This window comes from Pseudophryne corroboree, chromosome 2 (genome assembly GCF_028390025.1).
Source record: "Pseudophryne corroboree isolate aPseCor3 chromosome 2, aPseCor3.hap2, whole genome shotgun sequence".
Classification (NCBI taxonomy): Eukaryota; Metazoa; Chordata; class Amphibia; order Anura; family Myobatrachidae; genus Pseudophryne; species Pseudophryne corroboree.
In genome coordinates this window covers 197,746,102-197,762,587 of record NC_086445.1, presented here as the reverse complement: position 1 = coordinate 197,762,587, position 16,486 = coordinate 197,746,102, and the positions used below count along the sequence as shown (strand labels likewise).

Here is a 16,486-nt window from a genome sequence, read left to right as displayed (position 1 = left end):
ATTGTCCTTGATATGTAATATTTATTATGTGTTCTCCTCTCCCCATTGTATATAAATATACAATACTAATAATAGTGATGCAGAGAAGAACCGTATTGTGAGTTCTTTCTTAGGACTACTACAGAGAATATAATCAACACCATAATTATTATTAATGATTAACAGTCCTTGTTTCTGTATGCAGAATAGGCAGGTACGATAAGAGAGGCTGCTCTAAGCTCTGGGTCCTTTGTTTCTACCAATAAGTTGTTGTTTTTAAGAAATTAAAATAAAATACATATGTGGGATGTACTAACATACACCGCCGCCCATCGCCTATCATCGCAGTGATGCTAATCGCATATGTACTAACATATGCGATTAGCATCACAATGCGATGACAGAGGCCCCCTGGGATACCTGTGAGAGGGTTGGCAAGGGGTCTCTGTGTGGTCCGTCACCTCCCACCTGCACACAGGTGATGTGTGCAGGAAGTCCCTGGGCTCCTCCTCCTCCCAACAGCTGGAAGGTGAAATGTCTGCGTTGTGGGGGAGGAGGTGTTTGGGGGATCGTGGAGCCGAACCAAGAGGGGGGGGGGGGGGGGCGTGAGTGGTGTGGGGCGGCGGGATGCGGTAAGAAGCTCATAGGCTTCTATAGTGTATCACCTAAAAAGATGGAGTTACTCTACGCATCAATACGCAGGCGGCCGGAGGTTAGTACATTTGAAAATGCTGTAAAACTCCAGGGATTTTATTGCATTTTTCATTTAGTATATCCCGCTTTATGTGTCAATTGACCCAACACCCAGATTATCCTGTTGAAATGTCGCAGTGTTTTATTATTTGTCAGCCTTGTAACAGCTAAAACCGACCTTTCATATATTTTTTGGCTTCAAAAGAAGAATACTAAATACAGGATTTTGCTACATGCATTTTTCAAACATTCACATAAGTCTAACAAACAACTGGTGTAGCCATAGCAACCAAACAGACATACAGTATGCTTTCCCTGTATAATTGGAACTCGCTTAATCAAGTTAGTTACTGATTGGTTGCTAGGAGTTATTCGTGCCCACACAGGGCCTTAACTAGGTGTGTGCAGATGGTTCTTTGCCCACAATGCATTTTCCCTGTGGGTGCACCTGCCACAGACACCCGCTCTGCTGAAGGCCGCTCCTCCCACTCCCCTAGTATAATGCCTGCAGCACAGGCCCAAGCTCCCACTCTCTCAAGGCGGGAGCAGCAGCAGCCACTGCCCAATTAGATTAGAGTTTTTTAATTTTAAAGAATCCTGTAAGCTTTATTTTCGTTTAAGACCGACTTCCTCGGGTACTGAATCTCAGCGGGTCGGGATTATTATTTCTTTGCTCCAGGGGGATCCTCAGACCTGGGCATTTGGTTTAAGAGCAGAGGATCCGGCATTGTTGTCAGTTGACGCTTTTTTTGAGTCTTTAGGGCTCTTGTATGATGACCCTGATAGAGAGGCGTCCGCTGAAAGTCAGTTGCGCGCTCTCAGACAGGGTAGAAATCCTGCGGAGGTTTATTGTACGGAGTTTCGCCGTTGGTCGAACGACTGTGGCTGGAATGACCCAGCCCTGCGCAGTCAGTTTCGCCTCGGCTTATCAGAGTCTATAAAAGACAGTCTCCTTCAGTACCCCGCTCCTGAGACTCTCGATAAACTCATGGAGCTTTCTATTAAGATTGATCGTCGTCTCAGAGAGCGGAGGGCTGAAAAAGGAGCACCTGTAAGGTCAAGTCCGTGTGTATATTCCATTCCTGAAGACGTAGAGGAGCCCATGCAGATGGGTCTCTCCCGGCTGTCTCCTGAAGAAAGACCAAAAGGCAAAATTCTGGTCTTTGTCTGTACTGTGGGGGTAAGGGACATTTTGCTCGTAATTGTCCGAACAAGTCGGGAAACGCTTTGACCAGGTGAATTGTGAGGGGGTTCACCTAGGTCTGCAGCTTATCTCCTCGAATAACTCCCTTTTAGTCCCAGTTAAAGTTTCCTTTGGCAGCCTCAGTTCTTCGGTGTCGGCTTTTGTTGACAGTGGAGCTGCAGGAAACTTTATGGATTTAACTTGGGCTAAGGCCTTAGGCATTCCTCAGTTACCTTTGGGTAGGTGTGTCACCATGCATGGCTTAGATGGGAGTCCGCTGTCTAATGGGATTATTTCTCTCCATACACCCCCTGTACTACTTACAGTAGGAGCTCTACATTCCGAGAAAATCGAGTTCTTTCTTACACATTGCCCAGCAGTTCCAGTTGTTCTGGGTCACCCTTGGCTGGCCTTTCATAATCCCACCATTGATTGGCGGTCGGGGGAGATTGCACAATGGGGTACTTTTTGTGATAAGGAATGTATCACGTTTCCAGTCAGAGTAGCAGCTATCATTCCAGAACTCATTCCGGTGGAATACCAGGAGTTTGCTGATGTTTTCTCCAAAGGCAATGCGGACATTCTGCCTCCCCATCGGCCTTATGATTGTGCTATTGAGTTAATTCCTGGTGCCGCATTGCCAAAGGGAAGATTATATGCATTATCCGGGCCAGAAACTGCGGCTATGAATGATTATGTAAAGGAGAGCCTTGCGAAAGGATTTATTAGACCATCAAAATCTCCTTTAAGTGCAGGCTTCTTCTTTGTGGAGAAAAAGGATGGCTCGCTTAGACCTTGCATTGATTTTAGAGCCCTGAATAAGATCTCAGTTAAAAACACCTATCCTTTGCCGTTGATTTCTGTACTCTTTGATCAGTTACGTTCGGCTGTGATTTTTTCTAAAATTGACCTTAGAGGAGCGTACAACCTCATCCGAATTAAATCTGGAGATGAGTGGAAAACGGCCTTCAGTACTCAGTCGGGTCACTACGAATACCTGGTGATGCCGTTCGGCCTGTCCAATGCTCCGGCAGTTTTTCAAGACCTCATTAACGATGTGCTCCGTGACTTCCTAGGGAAATTCGTGGTCGTTTACTTAGACGACATCCTGATTTTTTCTGAATCAATGGAACAACATGTTACCCAGGTGCGTCTGGTTCTTCAAAAGTTACGCGAGAATCATTTATATGCCAAGCTGGAGAAGTGTGAGTTTCATGTCACGGAAGTATCTTTTTTAGGGTACATAATTTCCCCTCAGGGATTTTCCATGGAACCAAAGAAACTCCAGGCCATCCTTAGTTGGGCGCAACCCACCAATTTAAAAGCAATTCAGCGCTTTTAGGGTTTGCGAATTATTATAGGAGGTTCATTCATTCTTTTTCTGACCTGGTTGCTCCCATTGTAGCTCTGATAAAGAAAGGAGCGGATCCTACCAACTGGTCGCGTGAAGCTGAGTTGTCCTTCCGGGCCTTGAAACAAGCCTTTGTCTCGGCTCCAGTCCTCAGACATCCTAATCCGGAATTGCCCTTTGTGGTGGAGGTTGATGCCTCGGAGGTTGGAGTGGGGGCTGTCCTTTCTCAAAAGGATCCGGAGTCTCTGGAGTTACATCCTTGTGCCTTTATGTCCAGGAAATTCTCCTCCGCTGAATCCAACTATGACGTTGGTAATCGGGAGTTACTGGCGGTAAAGTGGTCTTTCGAGGAGTGGAGGCATTGGCTGGAGGGAGCAAAACATACTATTTCGGTATTGACTGACCATAAGAACCTGCAATACATTGAATCGGCTAAGCGGCTTAATGCCCGGCAGGCACGTTGGGCATTATTTTTTACGCGTTTCAAATTTATAATCACTTTCAGGCCTGGTTCCAAGAATACTAAGGCTGATGCCCTGTCACGTAGCTTTCTTCCGGTTCACAATAACAATCCTGTTACCCCCATACTTCCATCTTCGGTCATCTGGGCGGGCCTCACACAAGATTTATTTACCCAGTTAAAACAGCTTCAACACCAAGCTCCTAGAATTACTCCTGCTGGTCGTCTTTACGTCCCTGAGTTTTTGAGAGCTACTGTTTTAACGGAATTCCACGATAACAAAGTTTCAGGGCATCCAGGAGTCTCTAAGACATTGGAGTTAGTCTCTCGCTCAGTATGGTGGCCTGGTCTTTCTAAAGACGTCAAGGAATTTGTTTATTCATGTCAGGTTTGTGCACAGCATAAGGTTCCCCGTTCCTTGCCCATCGGGCAACTTATGCCTTTAAATGTTCCTCTCAGGCCGTGGTCTCATATTTCCATGGATTTTGTGGTAGACCTTCCCCTTTCAGCCGGATTCCGAGTCATATGGGTGGTAGTGGACCGTTTTAGTAAAATGGCTCATTTTATTGCTCTTCCCCGATTGCCTTCTGCCCAAGGGTTGGCAGTTTTGTTTCTCCGCCATGTATTCAGGCTTCATGGGTTGCCTACTGATATTGTTTCTGATCGGGGTCCACAATTCATCGCACAATTCTGGAAATGTTTTTGTGCCTCATTGAAGATGAAATTGTCGTTAACATCCGGTTACCACCCACAATCCAACGGGCAAACCGAACGAGTTAACCAATCATTGAAACAATATTTGCGCTTGTATTCAGCCAAACTCCAGAATGATTGGTCCGAGTTTCTTCCGTTGGCTGAATTTGCTTACAATAATTCTTGTCATTCCTCCACTAAAGAGTCTCCATTCTTTTCAGTTTTTGGTTTTCACCCCAGAGCTAATTCTTTTTTTCATCATTCCTCAGTCTCCTCGCTAACCTTAACCTCCCATCTCAGAGCCATTTGGAAAAAGGTGCACCTTGCTCTCAGAAAAGCGGCCTTTCGAGAGAAGAAATTTTCTGACAGGCTCCGACGTCCTTGCACTTTTAAGGTGGGAGATAGGGTGTGGTTGTCGACTCGCAACATCAGGCTTTGACAATCCTCGGCTAGACTGGGACCCAAATTTATTGGGCCATTTCTTATGATTAAAAGAGTCAACCCAGTTGCCTTTTGGTTACGTTTACCAAGATCTCTCAGGATTGGAAATACGTTTCATTGTTCCCTGTTGAAACAATACGTTTCTTCCAGTAGATTTCCTCGGAAGATCTCTCAGGGTAGATCTCCAGTGGATGTACAGGGACAACAGGAGTTCTTGGTAGAGAAGGTTCTCGATTCCAAATTGTCCCGGGGTCGGCTGTATTTTCTAGTTCACTGGAAAGGCTATGGTCCGGAGGAAAGGTCTTGGGTCCTGGATAAGGATCTTCATGCCCCGAGGCTCAAGAGGGCATTTTTTCGGGAATTTCCTCAGAAACCTGGCTTTAGGGGTTCCTTGACCCCTCCTCAAGGGGGGGGTACTGTTAGGCGCCGGGGTCCGCTTGTCTGCGCGGCCCGGTGCCTAGCAACTAGAGACGCCGTGCGCGTACAGCCGCCGGCTCCCTAGCAACGCTAGACGCCGGGCGCGCTGAGCCGCACGGACCCTAGCAACGGGGACGCCACTGGCGGACCGCGTTCCCCGTTGCTAGGCTTTAGGAAATTAAGATATTCACCTGCTCTCTGGCCGTGCAGCAAGGCAGCTGCACGGCATTTATTCTAATCAGCCTTTAGCAGCTGATTGGAGGACTCCTTGTTAAATACACTCCCAGGGCTTCTCACAGATGCCGGTAATAGCTTCCTGCATGCTCCTTTGTTTGCTGAGAGTCTGTTTCCAGTCCTGCTGTATCCGGTCATTCCAGTCCTCAGAAGTCCGGTATTCGGGAGTTGTCATCTCATCCCAAGAGGTCGTTTGGTTCCCTGGAGTCCTGACTGATCACCGTTTTATATCCAGTGGTGTTCGTGAGTTGCGGCTCTGCCGTGTGTTGTGGCTCAGCCGCTTTACCTTTTATATTTTGTGTTTGGAGCATTTGCGGAGGGTTCCGCTTCCACAAGTCCTCTCTGGTACTCGGCGGTGCCGGGTAGGAGAATTGGACAAGTGGATATTTTGGTTGTCCTTTTCCCTGGCGGTTTCTCCGCACATATTATAGTTTTGAGTTTGCTTAGCCCCTGGCCTGGTTGTTTAGTTAGAGGGCCTCTTGTTATCACCCTGTCTCGGGTTTCCCTTTGTCTCTCATTAAGACCGGGGGGCATCGAAGTTGGGCAGACATAATCCGCCCTTCAAACGCGGCTGCCAAGGGCTCAAGAAACCATAGTCTCGCAGGGGATTTCTGACAACACGGGTGAGACAACAGAGTTAGGGCGCCAGGGGCTATTTTCCTGTCCTGCTCCGTTCCCCAGCATTCCGTTCCAGTCCTCCGGTCCTTGCCATAAGATCTCCTCTGACCAGAGTGCTGGAATCATAACAATAAACGTTACTCCTCACAGTAGAGCCCCTTATTCACATTACATCACACTGAATTGCTCCTTATTCACATTACACCACACCACACCCTATTGCTCTTTATTCACATTAGACGACACAGTAGAGCCCCTTCTATACGTAACGCCACATAGTAGAGCACCTTATACACATAATGCCACAGAGTAATGCCCGTTACACATGAGACACATTATTAATGTCCTTATAAACATAATGTGCCTTACACATTATGACAACCTTTATTAATGCCCTTTTACACATAATGTCCCTTACACATATGCCGAACATTATTAATGCCCTTATACACATAATGACACACATAGTGCCCCCTACACATTGCTGCACATTATTAGTGCCCTTATACACATGATGACACACATACAGTAGTACCCTGTTACACATATGCCGCACATTATTAATGCCCTTATACACATAATGACACACATAGTGTCCCCTACACATTTGCTGCACATTATTACTGCCCATATACACATAATGACACACATACAGTAGTATCCTGTTGCACATATGCCGAACATTATTAATGCCCTTATACACATAATGACACACATAGTGCCCCTTACAAATATGTTGCACATTTTGAATGCATTTTTACAAGACACACATAATGCTCCTTACACATATTCCGAACACTACTGCACAACCAACCCACTGACATGCACACAGCACTCACACTGCCACTAACATTGTGACCTCTGCCTCTGCTTGGATACAGATGTGTCCTCATAAATCTTGCCTCAATGCTAACGTCGGGCACCTTTTTTTATGAAAATGCAGCTTATTTGCATTGCTATGTGGCTAGGATGCACAAGCAGCTTCTGCTGATTAAAATGATATGCAGCATGCCTATATACTGTGTGAGACTGTGGCTGTATCTGCATATGAAATGCTACACACAGAATATAGGCATGCTGCATATCATTTTAATCAGCAGAAGCTGCTGATGCCCCTAGGTATATCAAATGCCCTAGGCAATTGCCTAGTTTGCCTATGCCTATGGCCGGCTCTGCCAAGGGGCATTAAAAGCAGATACGGTAAAAAGTGACAGGACCATTTTTGTAGTTTATGAAATTCTACACACTGGAGGTGCAATCCAAATTTTGATCCGATTGTCCATTTGGGCATTATCGTTCACGCAACGCAAGCCACACATCGGTAATGACGTCATTATGTCAACCCCCTTTGCTTTCCCTTACGGGAGGTTTATTAAAATTCTAATTACGTAGTTTTCCTATTTCCCACCTGAAGAATACCTATGTTACATTTCAGCTTCCTAACATGTCAGGAAGTAAGAAAATTAGTGATGAGTCAGTAAGTGAGTGAGTGAGTGAGTGAGTGAGTGAGTGAGTGAGGGATTTCACATGTATATATATATATGTGTATATATATATATATATATATATATATAGAGAGAGAGAGAGAGAGAGAGAGAGATCGTATACCCTTAATATATTTTTTGGGGTGAAGTATTACAGAAAATTTTTAAAGAAATAAAGTCATAGAAGAAAAATAAAATATTTGTTCTTTACATTTTGCCTTTTATACTTTGCTCCAAAAAAAAACCTAGTAAAGGGTATATACGATATAGAGATATACGGTACAGCAAAGTTTAAGATGAGGGTAATAATTAATGCAATATATGTGGATTATCAAGGTTTTAACATTAAGAAGGGACTGAGTTCATCCCAGCGGAAAATGAAACAGTTTTTCTTATAAGTTTACTGTATACATACTTGAATCAGTTGTTTTATCGCCGCCTTAGCAATGTTAATATCTGTTTTGTCAGTTCTGGGTGGATGACTATGTTCCCCATGCGTGTTCACTTAATGCTGCCCGCCGACAATTGTGGTCTTGGCAAAGCAAGGACAATAGCCGGTCTTTCGCAATGCAAATAAACTACATCACCACGTTGCTTGTTTGTCACTAGGAGGTATCCATTCACGTTTAATTGTATTCCTCGCTGAGGAGGAACCAAAGTCAGGGCCGTAACTAGGGGTCGGTAAGGGGGCATGTGCCCCGGGTGCAGGATTTGAGGGGGTGCCAAGGAGTTACAGAGGAACAGGGTTTTTTTCTTCTTCTACCGGCAGTGCTGTGCTGCTCCAGTGAGGCACCAGACAGCACCCTTGGCAATGTCTCTGACCCACCTGTCTGCCCACAGCTGGCTCCAATGCTGTGCAGGTGAGCTCCAGTACCTGGGATCTATTCTATGCAGGCTACTGTCTTAAACTCTCTTCTTTGCCACGCAGTGCTGCGAATAGCGTGCAGTGCACTGTACAAGCTATAGAAGCGCACTGTGCTCTCAGCAGTATCAAGCTCCGATTTGCCTCCCAGATGGGGGGATTTGGTGTAGCTTATAGAGGGATGTAGTGTAGTGATGTAGTGTACCATACAGGGTATGTAGTGTAGTAATGTATTGCAGTAAATAGGGGCATGTAGTACACTGATGTGGTGTAGCATATAAGGGGATGTAGTGTAGTGATGTAGTGTACCATATAGGGTATGTAGTGTAGTAATGTATTGCAGTATATAGGGGCATGTAGTGCACTGATGTGGTGTAGCATATAAGGGGATGTAGTGTAGTGATGTAGTGTAGTATATAGGGTATGTAGTGCAGAGCATAGGGGCATGTAGCGTAGTGATGTAGTTCAGCATGTAGGGGATGTAGTATAGTGATGCAGTGCAGTGGATAGGAGAATGTAGTGCAGTGACGAAGTGTTATGATATAGTGCAATGTATGGGGACACACAGTGGAGCATGTAGTTGAACACGCTGGCAGGGCATGTGACGCATACTGTAGGGCATATGATGCACATAGGGGAATATTGTCCAATAGTATTTCCTTTTTTCTAATTTCCCAGTAATCTGATATTTTAGTCTGACAGTTTGTTTTACTGTTGTTGTTTTTTTTTTTTGGGGGGGGGCGCAAACTTTTGCCTTGCCCCGGGTGACGAAAATCCTAGTTTCGGCCCTGCCAAAGTACAGGCTCCATCTGCCATTGTAGAATACATTTCACTAGTATAAACCATGGAAAACTTAATCCAAATTCTAACGTCAATTCCGGGACCGGACAGGCTGAAGAGATCGCAAGGCTAAGTAAGTTCAGACCTACTCAGAAATTGCAAAAAACATTTTCGTTCTGCTCGGCTGCACATGCGATCGCACACTTGCTAAGTGAAAATACACTCCCCCGTGGGCGGCGACTATCTGATCGCTGCTCTGCAAAAAATAGCTAGCGAGCGATCAACTCGGAATGAGGGCCCTTGTTCGTAAATAACCTCTATAGGGGTGTTATGCCATTTATCATGGTTTTATGACACAAAATGAGTTGTCTTACTTTGTCTGGATGTGGAAGCTGTTTGTAGTTCCTGTGTGTTCAAAGTCATGGATGGCAGCAGCAAAAATAATAGCCAGGATCTCAATCTCATTTAGGCAATGCTGTGTAAGAGAAGACAGGCAATGAGGAGACAGCAGTAATGCAATGAGCAGCCAGCAGAGGGGGTATGAGGACAGTTAAACTGCACAAGAATTTAAGGGAAATAGAAAATGTAATAACTTACCGCTTAATATAACTGAAGATTTATGTGCAATGCTTTAAGTGTGCTTAAAATATTGAAATATAATGAGGCTACAGAGCATAAAAAGAACAAAATCTGTCTTCAAAGGCAATTCTCTCCTCCACGATATAGTACTCAGCCAGCAAAGGAGATCTGGAGTCTTCATGTGGTGTTTAAATATTTACATATTCAATATTAGCTCTTCCTTCAGTATTATAAAACAACAAGCTATTTCATTAGCACTCTATTCCATTATGTTATTATCACTGTTACCAGATTGTGCCTGACAAAGAGAGGATATGTCATTGTAGTTCCTAGAGATTCTGCCTCTCCTGCCTTCAAAGACACTTCTTCTTGGTTCACAGATTAACAATGAAATGGATGGGACTACAACTCCAAGCCTCCACATTAAAATAGGCTCATCATTATAAAAGCTTGATGATGGCCAGCCACCAGTCAGCTACAGAGTCGGCCATAAATCACAAGTATTAATATTGTATTTCTATTTTCTCCATACAATGATTCTTTTTGTACTTTAACTTATTTAGGTCGTCATTGGGACTGATAGTGTAGGGTTGTACATATCCACACTGTCACTGGCCACACCCACACCTCACTGGTCACACCGACAAAGCTCTGGTCATGCTTCCACGCTCATTATAGGCCCTTGAACATTTTCATCCTCAGGCCCATGTGACTCCTAATACGACCCTGAAAGTTCATCTGCGTGCCAGACACGTTATTTTATGCTCTATGTGAAGCCTTTGCTTATGATAATAAAACCCAGATTTAAATAAGTGAATTCAGCGCGGATTGGGAACGAAAAGTGGCCTTCGAAAAAATTGTAGAAGTGGCTTCATATGGGCAGTACCAGGGGTGTAAGGTGTGGCGTGTAGCCATGGCTATAGCAACGCCCCCCCCCCCCCCCCCTCCTCCTCCCTTAAAACTTGCCAGAGAGTGGGCATATCTAGCATCAAGGAGGAAGTTAAAAGGAAATAAAATTAAACATTAGGGGCACATTATAGTATGCACTTCAAGAATTATGGAAACTATATAATTCTTTAGAAAAATATATTACACCAACCACATGCCAACACATTTTCATATATGCAAATTATTTAGCATTTATTCATTATGGCTATAAATGGGGCCACATGTCATTAAACTAAACAGGCCCCACTGCATGTTGGCCCACCGGGGATCTTCCCTGGGAGTGCTATGGGAAATCCACCCCTGGGTGTATTAATCAAATATTATGAAAATATTTTTAGAACTGGTATGCACACCTTCAAAACATTTTAAAATGGCTGTTTGTAGACAATATAATGTAACCAATGTAAATGTTTTATTGTGAAAGCCTCGTTGCCAGTAGTGGGTCCAGCTGGTGGTTCTATCCCCCTGGGTACTAATCTATAGGGGGGCTGATTTATATAGGTGGCACTAAGAAGAACCTGCCCAGAAGTGGCAAAATATAATAAACTGGCCACAAAAAGATGAAACGCGTTGTCCAATGTCATCATTTACTAACGCTATGGACAAACATTCCAGGGGATCTCTTTAAGATTGTCCTTAATATTTATCTGTTTTATTGTATTACAGGTATTACAAATTGTGTAAATTATTATCTCTTGTAATGTAGTAGATATATTAAATCATATTTTAATCTATTTGGGCTAATTTACTTTGCGGGGAAAAAACCCACACTTCTATGCTAGTATTACTCCTAGGGAGCAGCAGATCGACTCACAGAACCAGAAAGCTCTAAGGACCCCTCCGGATAAGTAACGTTTATCTTAACAAAACGCCTGCATACCTAGTGTCTGTGAAATTCCAGATACTGCTTATTTATTGTTTGAGGTAAAATTGAGGGGCACGGAGTTGAGAGGTGACCGGAATAAGAGGAGGATAGCTAATTGTACAGACTGCTTGCAATTAAGGAGCATCTCAAGCGAACACATTGACTTTGACTCCACGAATGTCTGCTGGACACATGTAGTTTTCGTTTCAAGTTGGTTATTGGTATGAGACTGTAAGACCTACCTACTAACGATTCAAGCTATAGCAGAACTTTTTTAAGATAAACTCTTGCCGAACCTACAAATGATGTGGTATTATGTTTAATGTGTGGTAAGGAAGGGTCACCTCATATCTGGGAGTGTAATACTATTGTACGGAACCTTCACATAAACAGGTCCTGCCCCATTGATTCTCCAGCTACCAGTGCTTAGAAACGGATGATTGGTGTGGGTAAAATCTAATTTTACGTCTTAAATCTAAGATTGTTGCTATTTTTACCTAGACCAGAGGTTCTCAAACATGGGCTTCAAGGCATCCCAACGGTCCAGGTTTTAAGTATATCCATGCTTGGCCACAGGTAACTTAATTAGCACCTCAGCCAATTTGATTTAACCATTTGTGCTGAGCCATGGATATACCTAAAACCTGTACCGTTGGGGTGCCTTGAGGACTACGTTTGAGAACCTCTGACCTAGACGGTTTCACAGAAAAATTAACCCTTTCAGTGTCAGACTCAAGCTTCTAAACACACATGTCCCAGGTTATATTAAAATTAGGGTCAGGTACTTTAACTGAAATACCCATTTGTAACAAGGCACATTTGTAACTATTTTAATAATGTATATAGCTACCTCCTCTATTACCCAAAGCAACATTTATTACTGTAAATGAGGGTGCACAGCTGCTGGCACAGTACAAATTAAACTATTTGTTATTCTCGTTCTAATTAAGTAATAAAAAAGGGTCGGATTTTCAAATTGATGCAATTTCACGATCACTTAAAGAAAGTTACAGACTCTTAAATCTGCTACAGAAAATTGCTATTCACTGCTGATTATGTGTTCAGTTTATTATTATGTCTGGGTTTTGTGATGATGCTTTTGACCTTGATAACTGCAATTAGGGACAGAAAAGCTTGTATTTTCTCACTCCACAGGAAACAAATACTAAATATTAGTGGAGATTGACTATTCTTACGTGTATTTGCCACATGCAGACCAATCCCGTCACTTGCTGAGTCACACTGCACATTTAGCCAGCATTACACCAATGTCAGACACAGTAATATTTCCACCAATCTGTTGATCAGATCACTTTCAGGCATAACCAAAATTTCCCGATTTGTCCAATTTGGCCAGTATTTGTGTTTGAGTACAGATATAGGTATAACCTATAGGGAGAGGTGTGCGAGCATTGCTGTTGCCCAGGGCATAGGGCCCTGGAGGGACACTGCGCCTGATTCAGAGAAGTACATTGTAGTCTAGAGCTCGCAGCTGACGTCAGACACACGCCCCGAAAATGACCATGACATAACTGCGTTTTTACGACCACGCCCCGCTAACACCATGTTAATACTCCTAAGCGGTCACTTCCTGTTAATCACTTTGCGATGGAATCATCATTGAGTGCGGGATCACAGCGCCACCTTGATGCATGTGCAATGCGAACGTAGTACGTGTGCAGACTGCTGATAGTTGCTCCACTGTGTGGTACATCGGCTTTACGTACTTCTCTGAATTAGGCCCACTGCTGCTGCCCCATGGCCCCTGCATCTGGCTAGGAGGGTGACTGGAACAGTACCCTCCAGCCGGCAGTGCTGCACAGTCACCCTGCAGTCTCTTTGCTCTCAACTTTGAATCAGTCACATAATCTGAATCCACATCTAGATGCATCATCGCTTGGAGAGTGATAAAATGAAAAAGAAAATGAGAAAGAAAAAGTGCCAGCCAATCAGCTTCTAACTGCCATGTCACAGGCTGTGTTTGAAAAATGGCAGTTAGGACCTGATTGGCTGCTACTTTTTCACTCTCCATTTTATCACTTTCCAAGCGATGATGCATCTGGCACCTTATATCTTAACACTTCTGTAAAATGAATTCTGTTATACCAGTATATTCATTACAGTTAGGGTAATGCAGGACTAAATAATGGTTATATCATGTAGCACGCACACACACAAACAGACACGGGAAGTAATAGAATGGGAATGGGCTTACCACCATGCCTGTCCGCAGTAGAAAGCAGTGCACTGTCTGTGTTACATCTGCTGCATGGATCTGGTTATGGTAAGGATTCTTATACTTCCCGTAGCCGCTCTCCAGGGAATCCAGAAAGCTCATTAGAAACGCAACAGGAATCTATGTGAACACAGCAAGGACGTGTATGTAAGGTGGTTGTTCTTGAGACACAATCCAGCAAATTTGTTAACAATAAATGCACAAAGCAGACGAGAACACATACAGTTGGAAATACAATGGTCACGGTACCTCTCCATGCTACTCAGATTGACAAACTACTGATACTGTACTTACTGCACAAACTCAGCTGGTAGTAGTCAGAATGATCCATTGTGCTGAAGACATGCTGTGAGGAGGCAATGGCCTATTCTAAGGGTAACAAATGAGTAAGGGGTATATTTAACACAACTATTTTGTGTAAATCCCTATTTTCAGAGGATACCCACAACAATGATTTATCCTTTACAATGGCAAACGCAGGGGAATTTACAAATGCAATCCACAATCTCCCACTCTGCGGAACATTGGAGCAAGTGCGGGAGTCTGGGGGAACAGTAGAAGACCCTAGTAATGACCCTGGACTTTATTGTAAACTATGGTATTTTTATACACTGGATACTGTATGGAATACTGTATTACTATTTAACACTATAGATGGTCTATAGTATAGGCTGCATCAAACATTTAAATAACATAAATACTGTAAGTGGTCAGGAAAAGGTTAAACATACCATAATAAATAAATAAATACACAAACACAATAGAACCAGTACTGCACTTTCTAAGCACACATTCTCCCACCTCATGATAAGGCTCCTGTCTCTTCTTCCTGGTAGCTACTCTCTGGACCAGGGCACTGATTGAGGACTCAGATACACACACACAGCAAACCTGGTAGAAAAAGCTGCTACCACTGAGCATGTGCAGCAGCTTTGCTCTGTCCCTTAAACTGAATGATGTGGAGGCAGCTGTAGTAATCATATTATATACCATTGCTATTGTTGTTATAAATTAATCCACTGGCCAAGAGGAGGGGGATTTCCGTGCAACTCTGTATTTGCCTATGCCTTAAAAGCAGTGATGTGCGATCAGGGTAGGCAAAGGAGGCAGAGCCTCACCTGTCATACTCCAGTACACTCCAGAGTTTTGACTATAAAATTATTAGAATAATACAAAGATGATATTTAGAACTTATAAATATCTGCTGCGGTCTCTCTGCTTCCATCAGAAAAGCAGCTCCCATAGGTTTCTATAGGCTACTATGATATGAAATGTACCAAACACTGGAAAGCGTAGCATTGTGGAGATTGGCCCAATAGCTAATGCCATTTTTTGATGGTATTAGCCATTGTAGCCTAGGGCTACATTACCGCACATGTATTGGGAAAAGGTAATGTCTGCTTGCCTATGGCCAGTAGTTCTGCTGGGTCCAAGCCTGGAAGGTAAGTGATCACCAAAGTCATCACTAAGCTTAGCATGTGTATTTGATACATTACCCCTACACTAAGCAGTGAAAAGAGTGGAGGAGTGAGCCAGTGGAGAAGTTGCCCATGGAAACCAATCAGCATTTAAGTAACATTTATAATTTGCATACTATTAAATTATACAGAGCAGCTGATTGGTTGCCATGTGCAACTTCTCCACTAGCTCACTTCTCCACTGTTTTCACTGCTTTGTACATCTACCCCATAATTAACTATTGCTGCTATATGCCTAGAACAGCGGCAATGTCTTATTGCCACTATATCTGATTTCACCTATAACCATTATTTTATTGGCAACAAACGCATTCAATATTAGGCATTAATTAAATGTAAGTAGTTAAATAAAAATATACATAGAGCTAGGAGGACAACGTTCAATTCATTCTGCTCTCTGGTGTGGCGAGGAACAAATATGATTTCTGTACTGAAATCTGCAAGAAACACTCAAAGCTATACAGCTGCCGGGCAAATATACAAAGATCTGGGCACAAATGTGGACTGAATATTCCATGGAACAAGTCTGAAAATTGTGCTCTTCTCTAATGTATAGATATAACCTATAGGGAGCAGTGCCATTCCCCAGGACGTATGGCCCTGGTCAATACTGTTGCTGCCCCAAGGCCCCTGCATCTGGCTAGAAAGGTGCCTGAAACATTCTCCAGCCAACAGCACTGCACATTCACTCTGCAGTGTGTAAAGCTCTCCAGAGTGTCAGGGCAGCTCTACACTATCCTCTGCGGGTGGACCTGCCCCCTCTCGTGATGTCATGGGTTCAGGGGCGTTGCCGGCATACAGCGGCAGGAAGTCCTGCTGCGCTGCTGGGTATAATGGTTCTTAGCACAAAACTAACAGATCCCTACCATTTACCAATATAATCAGCTGTAATTTAACTGGCACAAATATACCTCCACTGTGGCATGGTGCTTTTTCTGATGAATTTCAAATCTCATTTTGAAATTGTTTTCTAACTGGTTTCTAATACCAATTGTACGATTAAATCTGGGCATGTTTTCCACAGCTATACATTACTCTGAAGGTCTTCTTCGGAAAATGCAATTCTTCTGAAAGCTGTTAAAAGATTTACAATGAAACCATTCCCAAATTTTTAGTCTGAAGGAAAGCATGAGCTCATCCAATATCTATGCATCCATTAAAATAAAAATATACAGTGTCTCAGAA

General features: G+C 43.5%; 1 protein-coding gene across 6 annotated transcripts in view; it reads right to left on the bottom strand.

Moving 5' to 3' along the window:
* PDE1B (phosphodiesterase 1B) overlaps positions 1 to 16,486 on the bottom strand; it is a 532,158-nt gene that overhangs the window by 102,923 nt on the left and 412,749 nt on the right. For all 6 annotated transcript variants that reach the window (XM_063952207.1, XM_063952206.1, XM_063952208.1 and 3 more), the window contains 2 exons: positions 13,803 to 13,943; positions 9,570 to 9,670 (listed from right to left, as the gene is read on the bottom strand). In XM_063952207.1, coding sequence (XP_063808277.1) covers positions 9,570 to 9,670; positions 13,803 to 13,943 — 242 coding nt within the window. The remainder of the gene's footprint in view (positions 1 to 9,569; positions 9,671 to 13,802; positions 13,944 to 16,486) is intronic.